The sequence below is a fragment of the Danio rerio genome, chromosome 2, assembly GCF_049306965.1.
Source record: "Danio rerio strain Tuebingen ecotype United States chromosome 2, GRCz12tu, whole genome shotgun sequence".
In the NCBI taxonomy this organism is placed as follows: Eukaryota; Metazoa; Chordata; class Actinopteri; order Cypriniformes; family Danionidae; genus Danio; species Danio rerio.
The window spans coordinates 47,207,636-47,224,412 of record NC_133177.1 but is presented as its reverse complement, the minus strand read 5'-3'; the positions used below and the strand labels follow the sequence as shown (position 1 = coordinate 47,224,412).

Below are 16,777 nucleotides of genomic sequence, written 5' to 3'. Positions count from 1 at the left end.
GCCCTGTCTTTCTTACTTTTTTTTGTCTCTTATGAATGAATCCCTCTTTTTCTCAACCATCTGTCTGTTTCTTCTCAATTCATGATGAATCTGGATGTTTTTTTTTGGCCACCGCTCTCTGTCGAATTGCTCTGTCATTATGAACATAGTTAATGGTGCAGGGACGAACTTAATGATGGCAAAACATTTGATATTACATGGAAAAGCTATTAATATCAGCGCAAATTTGTTGGTTCATTGAAAGCTTATAAATGAATTAGGCTCACACCGAAAACTGCATTTTCAGCCAATTTGAAAACCATCTCGTTTAGAATGAAAGAGCGGGATGTATGTTATTGACGGAGTTTTTTTTTGCTACAGGGAGGTCCAGCCATCTGCATCCTGCATGGCGGACGAAGCAAAAACAATCATTCGAACATGGAAACGCATCTTCCCGTGTCATCAATCCGGTCATTTTTTAGAGCCTGACTCATAAGAGATGCCGATTTATGATTACATGCTGCAAGTTGGATTCTGCCTCTTTTATTTCCCCCCACATTGTGCTAATTTAAACCGTAGTAGATTTGCATGATCAACATGAGTGCACCACGCAGAGACCCTCCCCCAGGGGGGGACTGCAATCTCTGCTGAAAAATGTGCAACACTGTGGGAACCCAACGGGGGGCAAAGGCTGATCCATTTGTATTGAAGTCAAAAAAGGGAGATCCCTTAATTCCCTGAATAAACTATTTTTGTATCGAATCAGACTGTTTATCACACGATAAAATGATTGCTTTGCTGCTAATTTTCAACAGATTCGCCGTAACTGTTTAGAGAGAGCTATATTTGCAGTTTGCTGTGAAGATAATGAGCGGAGATGGTTGCATTTTTAGCATTTAATAGTACTTTTGCCAGCATTAAATTTGATATAAAGACCCCACATCAGGGCTGTTAGATGATTAAATGGTTAGTTCAAAGCTACACTTTATGTCATCATTTACTCGCCCACGTGTCATTCCAAACCCTTGAGTTCAAATCTCAAATGATATTTTAAAGATGGTTACACAAGATGTTACAGAAGACTTCATGTCTCATTTCACAAGATGTAGTGTGAGTACATTGCTTCACCTGAAGTTTCAGCTTGAAATGCTCAACATATGAGTTATATCATGTTGAAAACACAATTCTTTGGTTGAAATAGTCTAGTGAAAACTCTGTATATTCATTCATCCAACCACAAAACATTTCAATCTCAAGGATTAGATAATGGCGGGTTCTATGCTAATGCGCCAGCGTCCATCATCAGTCATGGCCAGAGCCTGTAACTTCCGATGTCAAATTTCACACATTCTGCAAATGACCTGTTCTGAGATGCTGCTTATGATTTATGGGGCTTAAAACAAAGATTGGGTGGATTTTTTTTATTGTTATAGTGTTGTTGTGTACACACACTGCCAACACACCCGCTTCGAATGTTATCAATCCTTTGAATAGGCATTATCAGTGGTTATCAGGTGATAGATATGGGCCAGTAGAACCCCTTTGCGCCTGCTAGTAATCATCCAACCACATAGTTAATCAGCTATACAAAAGGAGAAGACTCCAGATCTGTTTTTACAATACTGTAACGGTTGTGAGGTTGAGGTTGGGTGATAAAATACAATTAATGGGAAATTTTATAAATAATATAACTAATTCTCATGGTTAATCAGCTATACTAATAGAAAAGACTCCAGATCCAGATCTGTTTTTTCATTACTGTGACAGTTGGGGTAGGGGTAGACGCTGATAAAATACAATTAATGGGAAATTTTATGAATAATATAACTAATTCTCATGGTTAATCAGCTATACTAATAGAAAAGACTCCAGATCCAGATCTGTTTTTTCATTACTGTGACGGTTGGGCTAGGGGTAGACGCTGATAAAATACAATTAATGGGAAATTTTATAAATAATATAACTGATTCTCATGGTTAATCAGCTATACTCCAGATCCAGATCTGTTTTTTTCATTACTGTGACGATTGGGGTAGGGGTAGACGCTGATAAAATACAATTAATGGGAAACTTAATAAATAATATAAATAATTGTTGTTACCTTTCAGCCACAGCTGTATGTGATATGGCTGATTAACCATGTGGATAGATGATAACAGCTTTTTGAGCCTACCAGTAGGCACAGAAGGCCCCTACTGGCCCATATCTATCAGCTGATAACCACTAATAGTACCCATTCAAACAAGTGATATCATTGGAACCGGCTGGCCAACATCCATTACACTTTAAACCTTGCAACAGTAACGTTTACATAATATATCCCCTTTTTATTTTAACTAAGACAGCAATCTCTCTGATTTCATTAAAAAAGATCAACAAAACTCTCATGGGTTTGGAAGGAATCATCGTGGGGTGAACACATTAACTACGGTTGTTATATTTTTATGATTCTTGTTCTTGGTGTGAATGGCCCTATAGAGCAATGTTTGGTCAGGCATAAATAATCCACTTTATAATGTTTTTATCAGTGCTCAAACACAATTTCCTTTTATTTTACAGTTGAGATAACTAAATGCTAAATTTAACGACACTGCTTACAATCTTCTAATGAATGTCCACTTTTTTGTTGAACATTATAATTTTATGAAGCCTAACTTCACTGCTTTTTAAAAGCATCGGATTGTGTTATTTTCAACGTATTAATATTGACCAGTGAATCCCTAATTCATACTATTCATAATGCAAGAGCTATAAGCACTCCAGTTTAAAAGAGACATTATCTTTTCAGTGCCTTCTTCCTCTTTCTGTATTCTTTCTGTGTTGTTCCTCTTTTCTCCTTCTCTCTGTTTTTTCCATGTCGCTCTCAGGGCTTCTTGTCGTGTCACTCAGCACTCACTCTGTTCGTCCTCCTTCATCCTCTCTGCTCTCATCTATCGGCCCTCAGTTTTTTTTCTGCTCTTCAATCGTGCGAGCGTCAGGGTGACTGTTAACTTGTCCTGTTTTGATGGAGTATTGTTTGAGAAGGAGACAGAGATCGTTCTGTGGGTGGGAGTGATGGATGTCGTTCACGCTCTCTGAGTCCAGGCAAAGTCACTGAAGCTTATGATAGACTCTTCGCTGAAATCCTGCTTTTGATTATTCATGTGTTTCCTTTTAAACAGAGAGGTCAGTGACTCAGATGGAAAAATCACACTGTTGGAACTTAGTAGCGCATTACAAATAATCTCCACACATACTGAGGTTTTTTTTTTATACACTACTGTTTAAAAGTTTGGGGTCAGTAACAGAAAAAAAATCAATACTGTTCAGCAAGATTGCTTTAAATTTATCAAAGTGACAGTAAAGTTTTCATCTCAAGAAAGATTTCTGTTTCAGACTAATGTTCCATTCTTGAAACAATGCTGGAACAAAATATGTCTCTGAGTACATTTACATAGACACCAATAAAACAGTTTTAATATGATTAGGAGAATACTTTGATTAAGAGTCTACCATGTAAACAGCGATGTTTGATTAGTTAAATCCAATTAGGGTCATAATCGGGGTAAACAAAAGTCAAACGAAGACATGTGGAGTTTGATTTTAGTAGAATTATTGACGTGCAGACATGTAAACACCTTAATTAAACTATTTCCTCATGTAAGATTTTCGACACCTTTTTGGACAGGATAGTCTATACACACACAGCTGTTAAACACTATTCTCTGCACCTACCGAGTCAGTTAAGGATCAGACGCTTGCATCGCGAAGTGCGGAGGTTTTTTTTTTTTTTCGTACGGCTTGGGGTGTCACATTCCATTAAAACAACACTCTTCCAGCAGTTCATACTCGCATCCAATGTCTTGTTTGTCAGGGGGGCATGAATGAAATGTTCCTGTATGAAAGTGGAAGTGCCAAACTGTAGTTAAAGTCAACAAATTAAAAATTAAATGCACGAAATTACATGAAACTGGAGGAAACGTGGATTGTGTGTTGACGCAATGACGCTAATCGAATTATGTGCTATAACCACATGTAAAACGGGGTCATGAAAGGAACATTTAAAAAGCAGCTCATGTAAACAATTTAATTTTATTATTGTTTGATTCAGATTAAGGCAAATAATTTGATTACTGATGTAAACATAGTCAGTGACTGGTAATCAAAAATCGCTGTTTAAATGGTTAACTCTCTTAATTAGAGTACTGACGTAATCATATTAAAATCGGATTATTAGTGTCCATGTAATAGTTTTTCCACAAAAGCGGTTTTAATAGCAAATGATTCTTGAGGATCTAATCAGCATATTAAATTACTGAAGGATCACATGACACTGAATACAGAAAAATTACGATCACAGGAATAAACTGAAAATAAAACAACGACAGGAAATGAAACCTGTTCTTCTTTGAATGAAAAAGCTCTCAGTGATTATCATCTTATGTGGGTTATTTTAGCTCAATTTGCCTGAAAATGTCAAGGGCTCTATAAAAAGGAGAAATCACTTGAAATTGTTTTCTAAGATTAGCATTATTAGAGCTGGGAAAAAAGATGCATTGTGATGCTCTCTCACGAGAATCTACAAAGACTTTTACATTTATAGTAATACAATCTAAAATAATAATGCTAACTGAAAGAGCGGCATTAGCATAGGTGTTCTATTTTTGTTGGTGTGTGAATAATCAGGTTTCAACTTTATTCAATATGCAGATGACAGGTTAAAATAAATCAACTGTGAAGCGTTTCCTCCTGTATGGCTTAACAGTATCATTGTAGAAACTAACTATATAAACTAATTAACCTTATTAAGTCAACAATATAGGACTGTCACATGCAGATGGAGTAATACCTTCTGCTTATTAATTAATCACAGTTAATGTATTTAACATAATTATTTCTCATTTGCATAAGTAGCATAAGCCTGTCATTTTGAATCACCTTAAAACATTACACCTGTACACATGCAATTCATTAAGTCTATGATATTTTTTAAAAATGGTGTAAATGGCTGACATGCTAAAATATATAAATAAAAAAGTAAATACTGACTAGCCACTTTATTAGGTACATTTTGCTTATACCTGACGCACCAACTTTTGTCTTCTGAACTGCTTTAATTCCTTGTGGCATAGATTCAACAACGTGTTGGAAACATTGGTCAGAGATTGATCTATATTGACATGTTAATAGAATAATAATGATTTGGCATGCTGAAATTTACTGATTAAAATGTATATACTAACCTGCCAGTTTATTTGGTACATCTTGCTAATACCGGTCACACCAACTTTTTTCTTCAGAAGTACTTTAATTCCTTGTGGCTTAGATTCAACAATGCGCTAGAAATATTGGTCAGAGATTATGGTCTATAATGACATATTGATAGAATAATGGTGATTTGACATGCTGAAATTTACTGATTCAGCAGCCACTTTATTAGGTACACCTTTCTAATACCGGTCGCACCAACTTTTGTCTTCAGAATTGCTTTAATTCTTTTTGGCTTAGATTCAACAATGCGCTGGAAAGATTGGTCAGAGACTATGGTCTGTATTGACATACTGATAGAATAATACTGATTTGACATGCTGAAATTTACTGATTAAAATATATATACTAACCTGCCAGTTTATTTGGTATATCTTGCTAATACTGGTCACACCAACTTTTTGTCTTCAGAGCTACTGTAATTCCTTGTGGCTCACATACAACAATGCGCTAGAAATATTGGTCAGAGATTATGGTCTATAATGACATACTGATAGAATAATGATGATTTGACGTGCTGAAATATACTGATGCCGCTAGCCACTTTATTAGGTACACCTTTCTAATACCGGTCGCACCCACTTTTGTCTTCAGAACTGCTTTGATTTCTTGTGGCTTAGATTCAACAATGCGCTGGAAACACTGCTCAGCGATTATGATCTGTATTGACATATTAAAAGAATAATGATGATTTGACATGCTGAAATTTACTGATTAAAATGACTGACCAGCCACTTTATTAGGCACACCTTTCTAATACTGGTCCCACCAACTTTTGTCTTCAGAACTGCTTTAATTCTTTGTGGCATAGATTTAACAATGTGCTGGAATCACTGGTCAGAGATTGGGATCTATATTGACTTTGATAGAATAATGATGATTTGAGCTTTGTAACATCATTATCCTGCTGGGAAGTGGCCATTACACGATTGGTTTACTGTGGTCAAAAACAATGGAAATGGTCAGCTAGACAGTCCTCTAGGCTGTGGGGTTTAAATGCTCTATAAGAGCCCAAAGAGTGCCCGGAAAATTTCCCCACAGTATTACACCACAAGCAACCTGAAGGATAACTCATTGCTTTTAAAGCGATTAGTTGACTTTGCTTAAAAATATTGAGTAAATCTTTTAAAATGATTGAATAACATTAAAAGGATTAAATTAACTATGTGCATGATTAAATTAAGTCGACTTAACAGTTCCCAGTTACAATGAGTTTATAATTTTTTTTATTTAATGAGTTTTATGTAATATTCAATTTTCTAAATTTTCTTATCACTTTTTGCAGTGAACGTTTTCATGTTGTCCGTGAAATATTCTGTCAAAACTGTATGAATATTGCAGCGGAAGACAACCTAGACAACCTTTTCTAATCTTCTTGTTCAGTTTTGAAAGCCTGTGTGAATTGAAGCCTATGTTTGCAGTTGTAATCTGACAGGAGTGCTTTCTGCTGCTGTAGCTCATCTGTTTAGTGTTTTCAGAGATGCTCTTCTTTTGACCCTAGTTGAAATGAGCGGTTATTTGAGTTAGTGTTTCCTGCCTATCAGCTAAAATCAGTCTGGTCATTTTCCTCAGACCACTTACTTCATATTTCCTCCTTTTCAGACCATTAACTGTAAACTCTAGAGATGGCTGTATGTGATAATCCCAGTAGATCAGTGGTTTCAGAAACACTCAGACCAGCTGGCCTGGCGCAAATGACCATGCCACTTCCAAAGTCTCTTAAATCCTTTTCTTCTCCATTTTGATGCTTGGTTTAAACTTTTGAAGATCGTCTTTATTTGATGAAATACACTGATTGGTACTATTTGATTGGCCGATTAATTCTTTTTCATGAACACACATTTGAACAGGTGTGCGTAATATAGTGGCTGGTGAGTATATTTGAATCTATGTGGGTCTGTTTACACCTAGTTGCTACATGTATTTTTTTCTGATTGGAAAGGTTTTCAATTGTGAAAAGGGCAGTTGCGAATGCCCTCTGAAATGCATTTGAGATGGATATAAAGTAAATCCGATCAATCAAACCACTGCAGGAGGTGGTCTGGAATGCATTTCAGAAAAAACTGGACAGACCTAAATGCATCTGGTTGTTGAAAGCACTTTTGTCTATTTTCCCAAAATGGGAAAAAAAGAAAAATGTGAGAGCGGGTTATAGCACAGGTTTTATGACATAGTCAGATATAACACTCAGATTGGGGATGTTTGTTTTGTTTTATTTATTTAGGTCGTTAAACATTAAATGATCAAATTAGAATGTTAAATTAATATCAAAAGACAACATTGATAACAGAGATGCATAAGTAGTGCTTTTGTAAATGAATAGGAAAAATAATAGAAAAGTACAGTGTTTTGTTTGTTTATAAAGATACAGTGTTTTGTTTTTGGGACAATATGTAATACGCAAATATATATAAACCCCTTACTTGTATAACGCGTGACAAAAATGGATGTTTCATTTAGCCAGTGTGGCCGTAAATGCGGAGTCTGCCTTATGATGATGTTTAACTAAAACACTCATGAAGGTTACATGAAAAAAATCATTTGCATGCCGAATAACATATATAGCATATATTTATATATAAACAAAAAAAATCATTAAATGTGTTGTACATTTACATTTGAACTTTTATAAGTTAAGCTTAATAGTGTATTGTTACACATAATGAACTTATTACAGTAAAAATAAAAACAATTTCATTTATAACAGAATGAAGTTACACTAGATTTTACCTTGATTTGCTTGCCAATGTCTTCTGCACAGTCATCTATCTGTCGAGTGACAGTATTTACATTTTTAAAAACCAGATTCATTTACAACATTTAATTGAAACATTTATTTCAGTTTGCTTTTTTTTGCTTTTTTTTCGTTCTTTTTTTTTTTTTTGCTCAATAATAAACAAACAACCAAACAAAAAAGTTTATGTCAAACGAAATGGTGGGCCAAATCAAAGGTTACACTTGGCCAACTTTGGCCAGCAGGCCCTGCTTTGAGCATCTCTGCTATAAGAAATGCCATGATCATAGCCAATGCTGCTGATATGGCATTGAAAGAAAGAAAGAAAGAAAGAAAGAAAGAAAGAAAGAAAGAAAGAAAGAAAGAAAGAAAGAAAGAAAGAAAGAAAGAAAGAAAGGACCCTGCTGGCACAGGATGTCAACATGTCTTCAGATTGATGTTGTACTCCAACGCCATGGAAACGTTGCATTTTGATTGGAAAATAAAAATTTGGTTGACATCAGTGTCCAATCTCCAACCAAAAATCAATGTCTAATGTGTTACAGCTTGTCATCGTGTGGCCGTTACCACTATGATGATCGACGTCATTTGACGTTGTTTTGGGACATCAAATTAACGTTGTCCTTAGACGCTGGCTATTGAATTTTGGTCTCCTGATGTCACAACCTAAATCGAACCTAATATTATACTATGAGTAAAAGTTGACTCAACTTAAAATATTAAGGCAACCAGCTTCTGGACATTTTTGAGTTGACACAACTTAAATCGAGTGAAGTGCCATACTTAGGTTGAAAGTTGAGTCAACTCAAAGAAGCTCTGCAGTGAGATGCCGTACAGTTTTGAGTTGAGTCAACTTTTTTTAATGTCTGTGTAACGACTTTTTTTTTATGTTGTGTGCCTACTGGGAAAGAAAGAAAGAAAGAAAGAAAGAAAGAAAGAAAGAAAGAAAGAAAAAGAAAGAAAGAAAGTAGAAAGAAAGAAAGAAAGAAAGAAAGAAAGAAAGAAAGAAAGAAAGAAAGAAAGAAAGAAAGAAAGAAAGAAAGAAAGAAAGAAAGAAAGAAAGAAAGATTTATTGATTACATGAAAGCATTTGTATAAATGGTTTATCTCTCTGAAAAGAAACAAGCATTAAGTGACAATGTGTAAGTAGCTACTATTATCTTGGAGCCATTTTTGCAAGAGGCTCTGCTTCTCCACCACGAGTTTATAGTGCTGTTTGAGAAGAAACTATGGTTGCGAGTCGTTGGATAACAATACTTTTGGTAAACGCACTGCTGAATAGACTTACAGCGACGTTCCATCAGTCATTTAAGTCATTTTGTAGCATTCAACCTGAAGTATTCTGAGAAACACACACATTTCCATCCGCTGCACAGCATCCATATATAAAGGACAAAAGCAAATCAAAATACATTCAGCTTCACGCCATCGCATTGTGACTCTCTGAATCAAACACAGATTGGATTCCCGAAGTTACTGTACATGCGGCACCTTTGTAAAAAAAAAAAAAAAGTGAGGTGGAGATGAATAAGAATTGTACAGTTTGTCAGTTTCAGCTGAAGTTTCTCTCAGAGTCTTCTCTGATTTTGCCTGGTGTGTATTGTTGAAGTGATTCTGATTGTGCGTGGTCGTGACTGTCTACAGCAGCTGTCTGTCTGTCTGTCCCGTCTGCAGACCCTACAGCGATGTCCACTGGTTCGGGAGTCGACCATGCTGTGATTGGTGGAGTGGTCGCTGTCATTGTCTTCATCATGCTCTGTCTCCTCCTTGTCCTCGGCAGATACCTCATCAGACACAAAGGTAACACACACACACACATACAAGGCAAATCAGACAAAGAAATCTCTTACTCACACACATACACACACAGAGACCTAATCAGACACAAAGAGACTGCACACACACACACACACTTTATAACCTTTTGGGACTGTCTTCAAATTCCTGAAAGAGGGTCTGGCAGCAATCGCCCCATCAGCAGCTTTTTTTAAATGATTTTTTCACGGATTTTGTCTTTCAATTTAAGCATCAACAAACATTGTGGACGCTTGACTCAAGATCTCATTGTTGACTGGGATATTTTACTTGTAAATGAGTCACGTGTCTCGCTGCAGTGGTGCACCTAAAACGCAGGAGGAAAAAGGGTTGGGGGAAAATATGAAAAAGAGAAATATGAATAAACAGCTGCTGAGTCTGTCAACTTATAAGACAATGAAGTACACACACTCACACACACTTTATGACCTTGCTGTTTAGAAATGTATATTCATTGGTCAATATGAATGTATATCCAATATCTTGCAGGATTTTGCTTTCATATTTATGAGATTTTCTACACTTCAGTTGTCAAGACCAGTTGCCAGATATTTCTAGTATTCAGATATTTAGTTAGAATATACAGTTGAAGTCACAATTATTAGCCCCCCTGAATTATTAGCTCCCCTGTTTATTTTTCCCCCAATTTCTGTTTAACGGAGAGAACATTTTTTCAACACATTTCTAAACATAATAGTTTTAATAACAACTATGTTATTTTATCTTTGCCATAATGACAGTAAACAATATTTGACTAGATGTTTTTCAAGACACTTCTATACAGCTTAAAGTGAGATTTAAAGGCTTAACTAGGCTAATTGGGTTAACTAGGCAGGTAGGCAAGTTATTATATAATGATGGTTTGTTCTGTAGACTAACTTAAAACAATGTTTAAAAAATTAAAAACTGTTTTCATTCTAGTCGAAATAAAACAAATATTACTTTCATCAGAAGAACAAATATTATCAGACATACTGTAAAAATTTTCTTGCTCTGTTAAAGATCATTTGGAAAATATTTTAAAAATCCCAAAAAAAAATCAAACGGGTGCTATATATGTATATATATTACATAAAAAATAAAATAACTTTAATCAAATGGGTGCTAAAAACTGCTTATTAAAATCTTTGATTTAATAAATTTAATGATTATTAAAACTGCAGTGGTTACTTTGTGATACTAAAATAAATTTTTTAACAACTGTATTTTCTACTGTGCCTTTATTATTTGTTAGTGGACTAATGTTTTTTTTTTTTTTCAGGAAAGAAACACATTTCTTTTCTGATTTCACATAAATAAATAAAAGAACTAAAATGAAAATGTATTAAAACAATAGACATATTTGGGTGCTAAAAATATAAAACAACAAATTTAAACCATTATTAAAAACTACAGTGGTTACACAGCAATACAATATATATATATATATATATATATATATATATATATATATATATATATATATATATATATATATATATATATATATATATATATATATATATATATATATATATATATATATATATATATAATGGAACGTCACTTTATACAGTTTATACAGTCAACTATAAACAGTTGAAATTTTCACAGTATGTCTGATAATGTTTTTTCTTCTGGAGAAAATCTTATTTGTTTTATTTCAGCTGGAATAAATGCAGTTATTATTTCTGTAAACAACATTTTAAGAATAAAATTTTTAGCCCCTTTAAGCTATATTTGTTTTCGATAGTCTACAGAACAAACCATCATTATACAATAACTTGCCTAACTACCGTAACCTGCCTAGTTAACCTTATTAAACTAGTTAAGCCTTTAAATGTTACTTTAATCTGTATAGAAGTGTCTTGAAAAATATCTAGTCAAATATTATGTACTGTCATCTTGGCAAAGATAAAATATATCAGTTATTAGAAATGACTTTTTGAAACTATTATGTTTAGAAATGTGTTAAAGAAATTTTCTCTCCGTTAAACAGCAATTGAGGAAAAAAATAAACGGAGGGGAAGGGCTAATAATTCTGACTTGAACTGTAAATATATTTACATTAATGTAATAAAAATTTTAAGGAAAGCATATTTCTGTTCTGTTTTGTATGAAAAATATATCTTACTTTAATATAGCATATGCATAATATGTTGTAATTAGGGATGCTCATTTTGGTTAATTTTTCCAACCAAAAACCGCCACCCGTTAACTGAAAATTGACTGTTACCTGGTCAGATTAACATTAAATTATTGTTATTATTATTTTAATAATTGACATGTCTATTTTGTGTCTGACACATTAAATATTGCATTTTAAAAAACAGATTTATTTTAACATGCGAACAACAGCATACAGAGCATCTTCACGCATGTGCAGTTTTTCCAACAGCATAAAAAAAGAACAAAATAGTAAAACAAAAAAATAAATAGTCCTGCTTTAAATATTTTTCACTTAAATCACAAATTTAGATTACAAAACAAAAGCAATGACTGAATTCTTTTTAAGAACCAGCATAGGCTGTTTTTTTCTGTCAAATCAAAGTTGCAGGCTACCTCAAATTAATCGATTCACAGAAAATATGCATTTAATTAAGGCTCCGCTGTAATTCTTATATCAAAAACCTCTGTCAACATTTTAATAGAAGTCATTAATTTAAAAATTATGTCTTGAGCATCTGATTTTACCTTTTGAGCTTCTGTGCTTTTATTTTCTCTGTCTCACTCTTGGTTCATGTGCACATAATAGGAGACAATGACTAGGCGTGCACATGTTGACTTTTTGTTAAGTATAGACTACTATAGCATATGACAATTTTGTTGTTCACATATGTAATTACATTATTTGCATACATGTTTTATAAGCTATAAAATGAAAGCCTCAGTTTAGTGCAGAGTTATCATTATACAAAAATCTAAATTTAGTTTGATTCATAGATTAAGCTATGTTGGCTATTTTTATAAATGAATATTTTTTTAAGAACTAATAATAACTGTAAGTTTCCAAATGGAAAAAAAGCTTGGTTTGTTGGTTATGCACTAAATCATCCCGTAGCCTATTTGTTTTGTTTATGAACAGTGCCGGATCGCAATCTGACGGAGAGAAAACCCAAAGCTGGCTTGTTTCCAAAGCAGAGTGTTTTTTTTTTCAGAAAGTTTTGTTTTGCGGATTCTTTCTCCAATTGTGCACATAAACGGAGTTGTTTAAGACGCAGATTCAAGACAGAGGCAATCTGCATCTGCGCTGGTTTGGCATTAACTCATCGAGAAAATCCTTTTTTAGTTTTGCGTCTTTGGCAAAATACGTCTGTAGGCACGTGTGATTGCAAATGTTATCGTCCCGCCAGGTAACAAATATGTGTTGCACATTTATGCAGCCAAACTTAAAAGAAATAAATTAATAATATTTTTTAATTGTTTACATGAGACCATTTAGCGGTTAAAAAAATGCACCCTTTCCGTTAGTGGGTAATAGGTTATTATTAGCATCCCTAGTTACAACATTTGGATGAAGTGACATGTCACATGCATTATTATTATTATTATTATTATTATTATTATTATTATTATTATTATTAAGAAAAGACACATTTCTGTTCTGATTTCATATTTTAAAAATCTCTTTTCAATATGGAAATATGTTTTAACACTTGGATAAGATTATTGCACACTCGGATGATGCATTGATGACAGAGTGTAAGCTTTTCTGTTCATATCTTGTGATAAAGTCACCAAAAAAATAAGACAGGTGCTAATTTGCATTATAACAGAAAAGCTGAATGCCTTGATTTAATTAACAAAAATAAAAAATGTTATCATGCAAAACACATCACTTGTGTACTTCATCTTAACTCAAGAGCTGCTACAGCAGTCCTGAATTCTCCCAGAAGGAGCTATTTTTAGAGTCTAACGGACTATACTGTAAGTACACTGGGGAAGGGGCTGGAAGGTTTGACGTCAGCATCAGTACATCAGTTTCTTTTATTTAAAAAGAACAAAAACAGTTGTGTTCCATCGTATGTCCCCTTTAAAGCAGCTATTTTGCAGAGAGCAAGCTGCAATTGACAGAGACTGACAGACTGTGTGACTGTGACTGCACAGAGGGACACTGTAAACAGATCATCACAGCTTTCCCTCTATCTTTATGTGACTTACAACGCACAGCTCTTGAAAAACTGTCAGAAACTATACATCTGGGAAAAAACGGCTCGCTTTTCATGCCAGGGAAAAAAAATACTGCTGAACAAGGATTTAATGCAGCCGCGCATAGGAGGATCATATATACTCCTTTTGGTGAAGTATTGGCATAAACACAGACGGATGAGTCAGTAAATGTAAACAACAATCTCGTGTAAAATATCAAAACATTTATGTCTACAGTAAATGCAGAATAATAGACAGCAGAAAGAGAAAATGCAATATTCAAAAGACTGCTTTCTGCAAAAATAAAATAAAATAAAACAAAAACAGCCAATAAAGAAAGAAAATGTTATGATATATTATTTGGGGAAACAACTGAAGGAACATTTTTATTTTTATTTTTTATTTATTTATTTTTTTTTTGGAATATATCTCTTATTCTCACCAAAGCACAATTTATTTGATTATAATTGCAGCTAGTTGTTACATTTGTAAACAAATAATACTTTTGTGAAATATTATTACAATTATCTTCTTTTTTCTGTGATTGTAATGCAGAATTTTTAACAGCAATTATTTATCCTTTCAATTATTAATTTCAATTTCAATTTAGTCTTTTAATATATGACTGATAATAGAAATGTTTTTTGTGCATAAATCAGCCGGCTCAAATGATTTGTGACAGATCACAATCACAAAATATTATATGTATTTTTTAAACTCTAAAAACTGTGTCAAATTACATTCAATTATAGCTGAAGGCAGGTTTTCAGTGTTTTTGTATTTTAGGATTCAATCTATTATTCTTACTATAGCTCAGTTTATTTCATTAAAAATATAGTAAAAAAATAATATACTATATATATAATATATAAAATATATTATAGTAATATACTAAAATAATAATTTAGTGAAACATATGTATAATTAAAATAGCTATTTTCTTTGTTTAAATTTATTTTATTTTGATCTGTGATTGCAATGCTAAATTTTACCAGTCTTTGATCAATATATATTAAAAATGTTAATGTTAGACATGTTTCTTGACCACAAATCAGCAAATTAGAATGATTTTGGAAAAAGAGATACATTTTTGGGGAATTTGAGATTTATTCAAATACACTAACCATTAATGTGTATTTTATAATGATATAGAAATATCTGGCTGAGAACCTGAGGCTCCAAAAGAATCGAAATACTGAGAAGATTGGCTTTAAAGTTGTCCAAATGAGTTCTCAGCAGTACACTTTACTAATCAAAAATAGATGTTGGCTATTCCCACTAATATAACTGTGCCACATAAGACACTGTTTTGTGGTCCAGGGTCACGTGTATTTTTTAACTTATTTAAAAAAACTGTATTAAAAAACTAATCAAAAAATATTAATAACCTGAAAGTAAGTACATGTTGCTATTTAAAGCTACAACTTTGTAAGCTCACTTGAAGTGACTCTCTACATTTCTGCAAAACCTGAAATACAGTGTCTTTAATGAAACGTCCACAAGAGGGAGTTGTTAACAGTAAGTGTTTAAGCAAATCACTGAAGATGCCAACTTAATGAACATGTGATTAGGCTAATTTCCTTATTTTAAAAAGAGAACAGTCTTTACTTGTGAATGTACCACAAATCATGTTGCACTACCTGTTTTCTTCAACCTTAAAATAATACCTCTTTTGCACAATATTATTTCGTCTAATAAAAAGTACTTGTATAGTCTGAAATTATGTGTATAGTTTAAGCACACTCACCAGCCATTTTATTAGGTACACCTTATTAGTACCGGATTGGACATCTTTTTGCCTTCAGAGCTGCCTTAATCCCTCGTGACATAGAATCAGGAAGGTTCTGGAAATATTCCTGGGATTTATGTCCATATTGACATGATGGCATCACGCAGTTGCTGCAGATTTCCATTTCCATCACATCCCAAAGATGCTCTATTGGATTGAGATCTTGTGACTATGGAGGCCATATAAGTACAGTGAACTCATTGTGATGTTTAAGAAACCAGTCTGAGATGATTCGCACTTTATGACATGGCGCATTATCCTGCTGGAAGTAGCCATCAGAAGATGAGTACACTGTGGTCATAAAGGGATGAACATGGCTGTGGCGTTGACACGATCCTCAATTGGTACTAATGAGCCCAAAGTATACCAAAAAATATACCCCACACCATTACATCACCACCAGCAGCCTGAATCATTGATACAAGGCAGGATGGATCCATGCTTTCGTGTTGTTGACGCCAAGTTCTGACCCTACTATCCGAATGTTACAGCAGAAATTGAGACTCATCAGACCAGGCAACATTTTTCCAATCTTCTATTGTCTTATTTTGGTGAGCCTGTATGAATTGTAGCCTCAGTTTCCTGTTCTCAGCTGACAGGAGTGGCACCCGATGTGGTCTTCTGCTGCTGTAGCCTATCAGCCTCAAGGTTGGATGTGTGTTGTGCGTTCAGAGATGCTCTTTTGCATACATCTGTTGTAATGAGTGGTTATTTGAGTTACTGTTGCCTTTCTATCGATTGGAACCAGTCTGGCCATGTAAACCCTAGAGATGAAAACCCTAAACCTGTAACCCAGAACTACTCAGACCAGCCTGTCTGGCACCAGCAACCACGCCACGTTCAAAGTCACTTAAATGTCCTTTTTTCCCCCAATCTGATGCTCGGTTTGAACTGCAGCAGGTCGTCTTGACCATGTCTACATTGCTAAATGCATTGAGTTGCTGCCATGTGATTGGCTGATTAGAAATTTGCGTCAACGAGCAGTTGGACAGGTGTACCTAATAAAGTGGCCAGTGAGTGTATATGTATAGTTAGATTATCGCTCCAGTATCTTAGTTATGTATAGGTTTAAAATAGCTCCTATG

General features: G+C 34.0%; 2 protein-coding genes across 8 annotated transcripts in view; both read left to right on the top strand.

The window, feature by feature from the left end:
- Positions 1–16,777, top strand: part of zeb1a (zinc finger E-box binding homeobox 1a) — a 368,188-nt gene that overhangs the window by 107,716 nt on the left and 243,695 nt on the right. The gene's annotated exons all lie outside the window — the stretch shown is intronic.
- cadm3 (cell adhesion molecule 3) overlaps positions 1–16,777 on the top strand; it is a 139,778-nt gene that overhangs the window by 117,686 nt on the left and 5,315 nt on the right. For all 7 annotated transcript variants that reach the window (XR_012389365.1, XR_012389364.1, XR_012389363.1 and 4 more), the window contains one exon: positions 9,635–9,760. Coding sequence is in view for 4 of the 7 variants with exons in the window: in XM_073921121.1 (XP_073777222.1) it covers positions 9,635–9,760 (126 nt within the window). In the remaining 3 variants the exon portion in view is untranslated. The remainder of the gene's footprint in view (positions 1–9,634; positions 9,761–16,777) is intronic.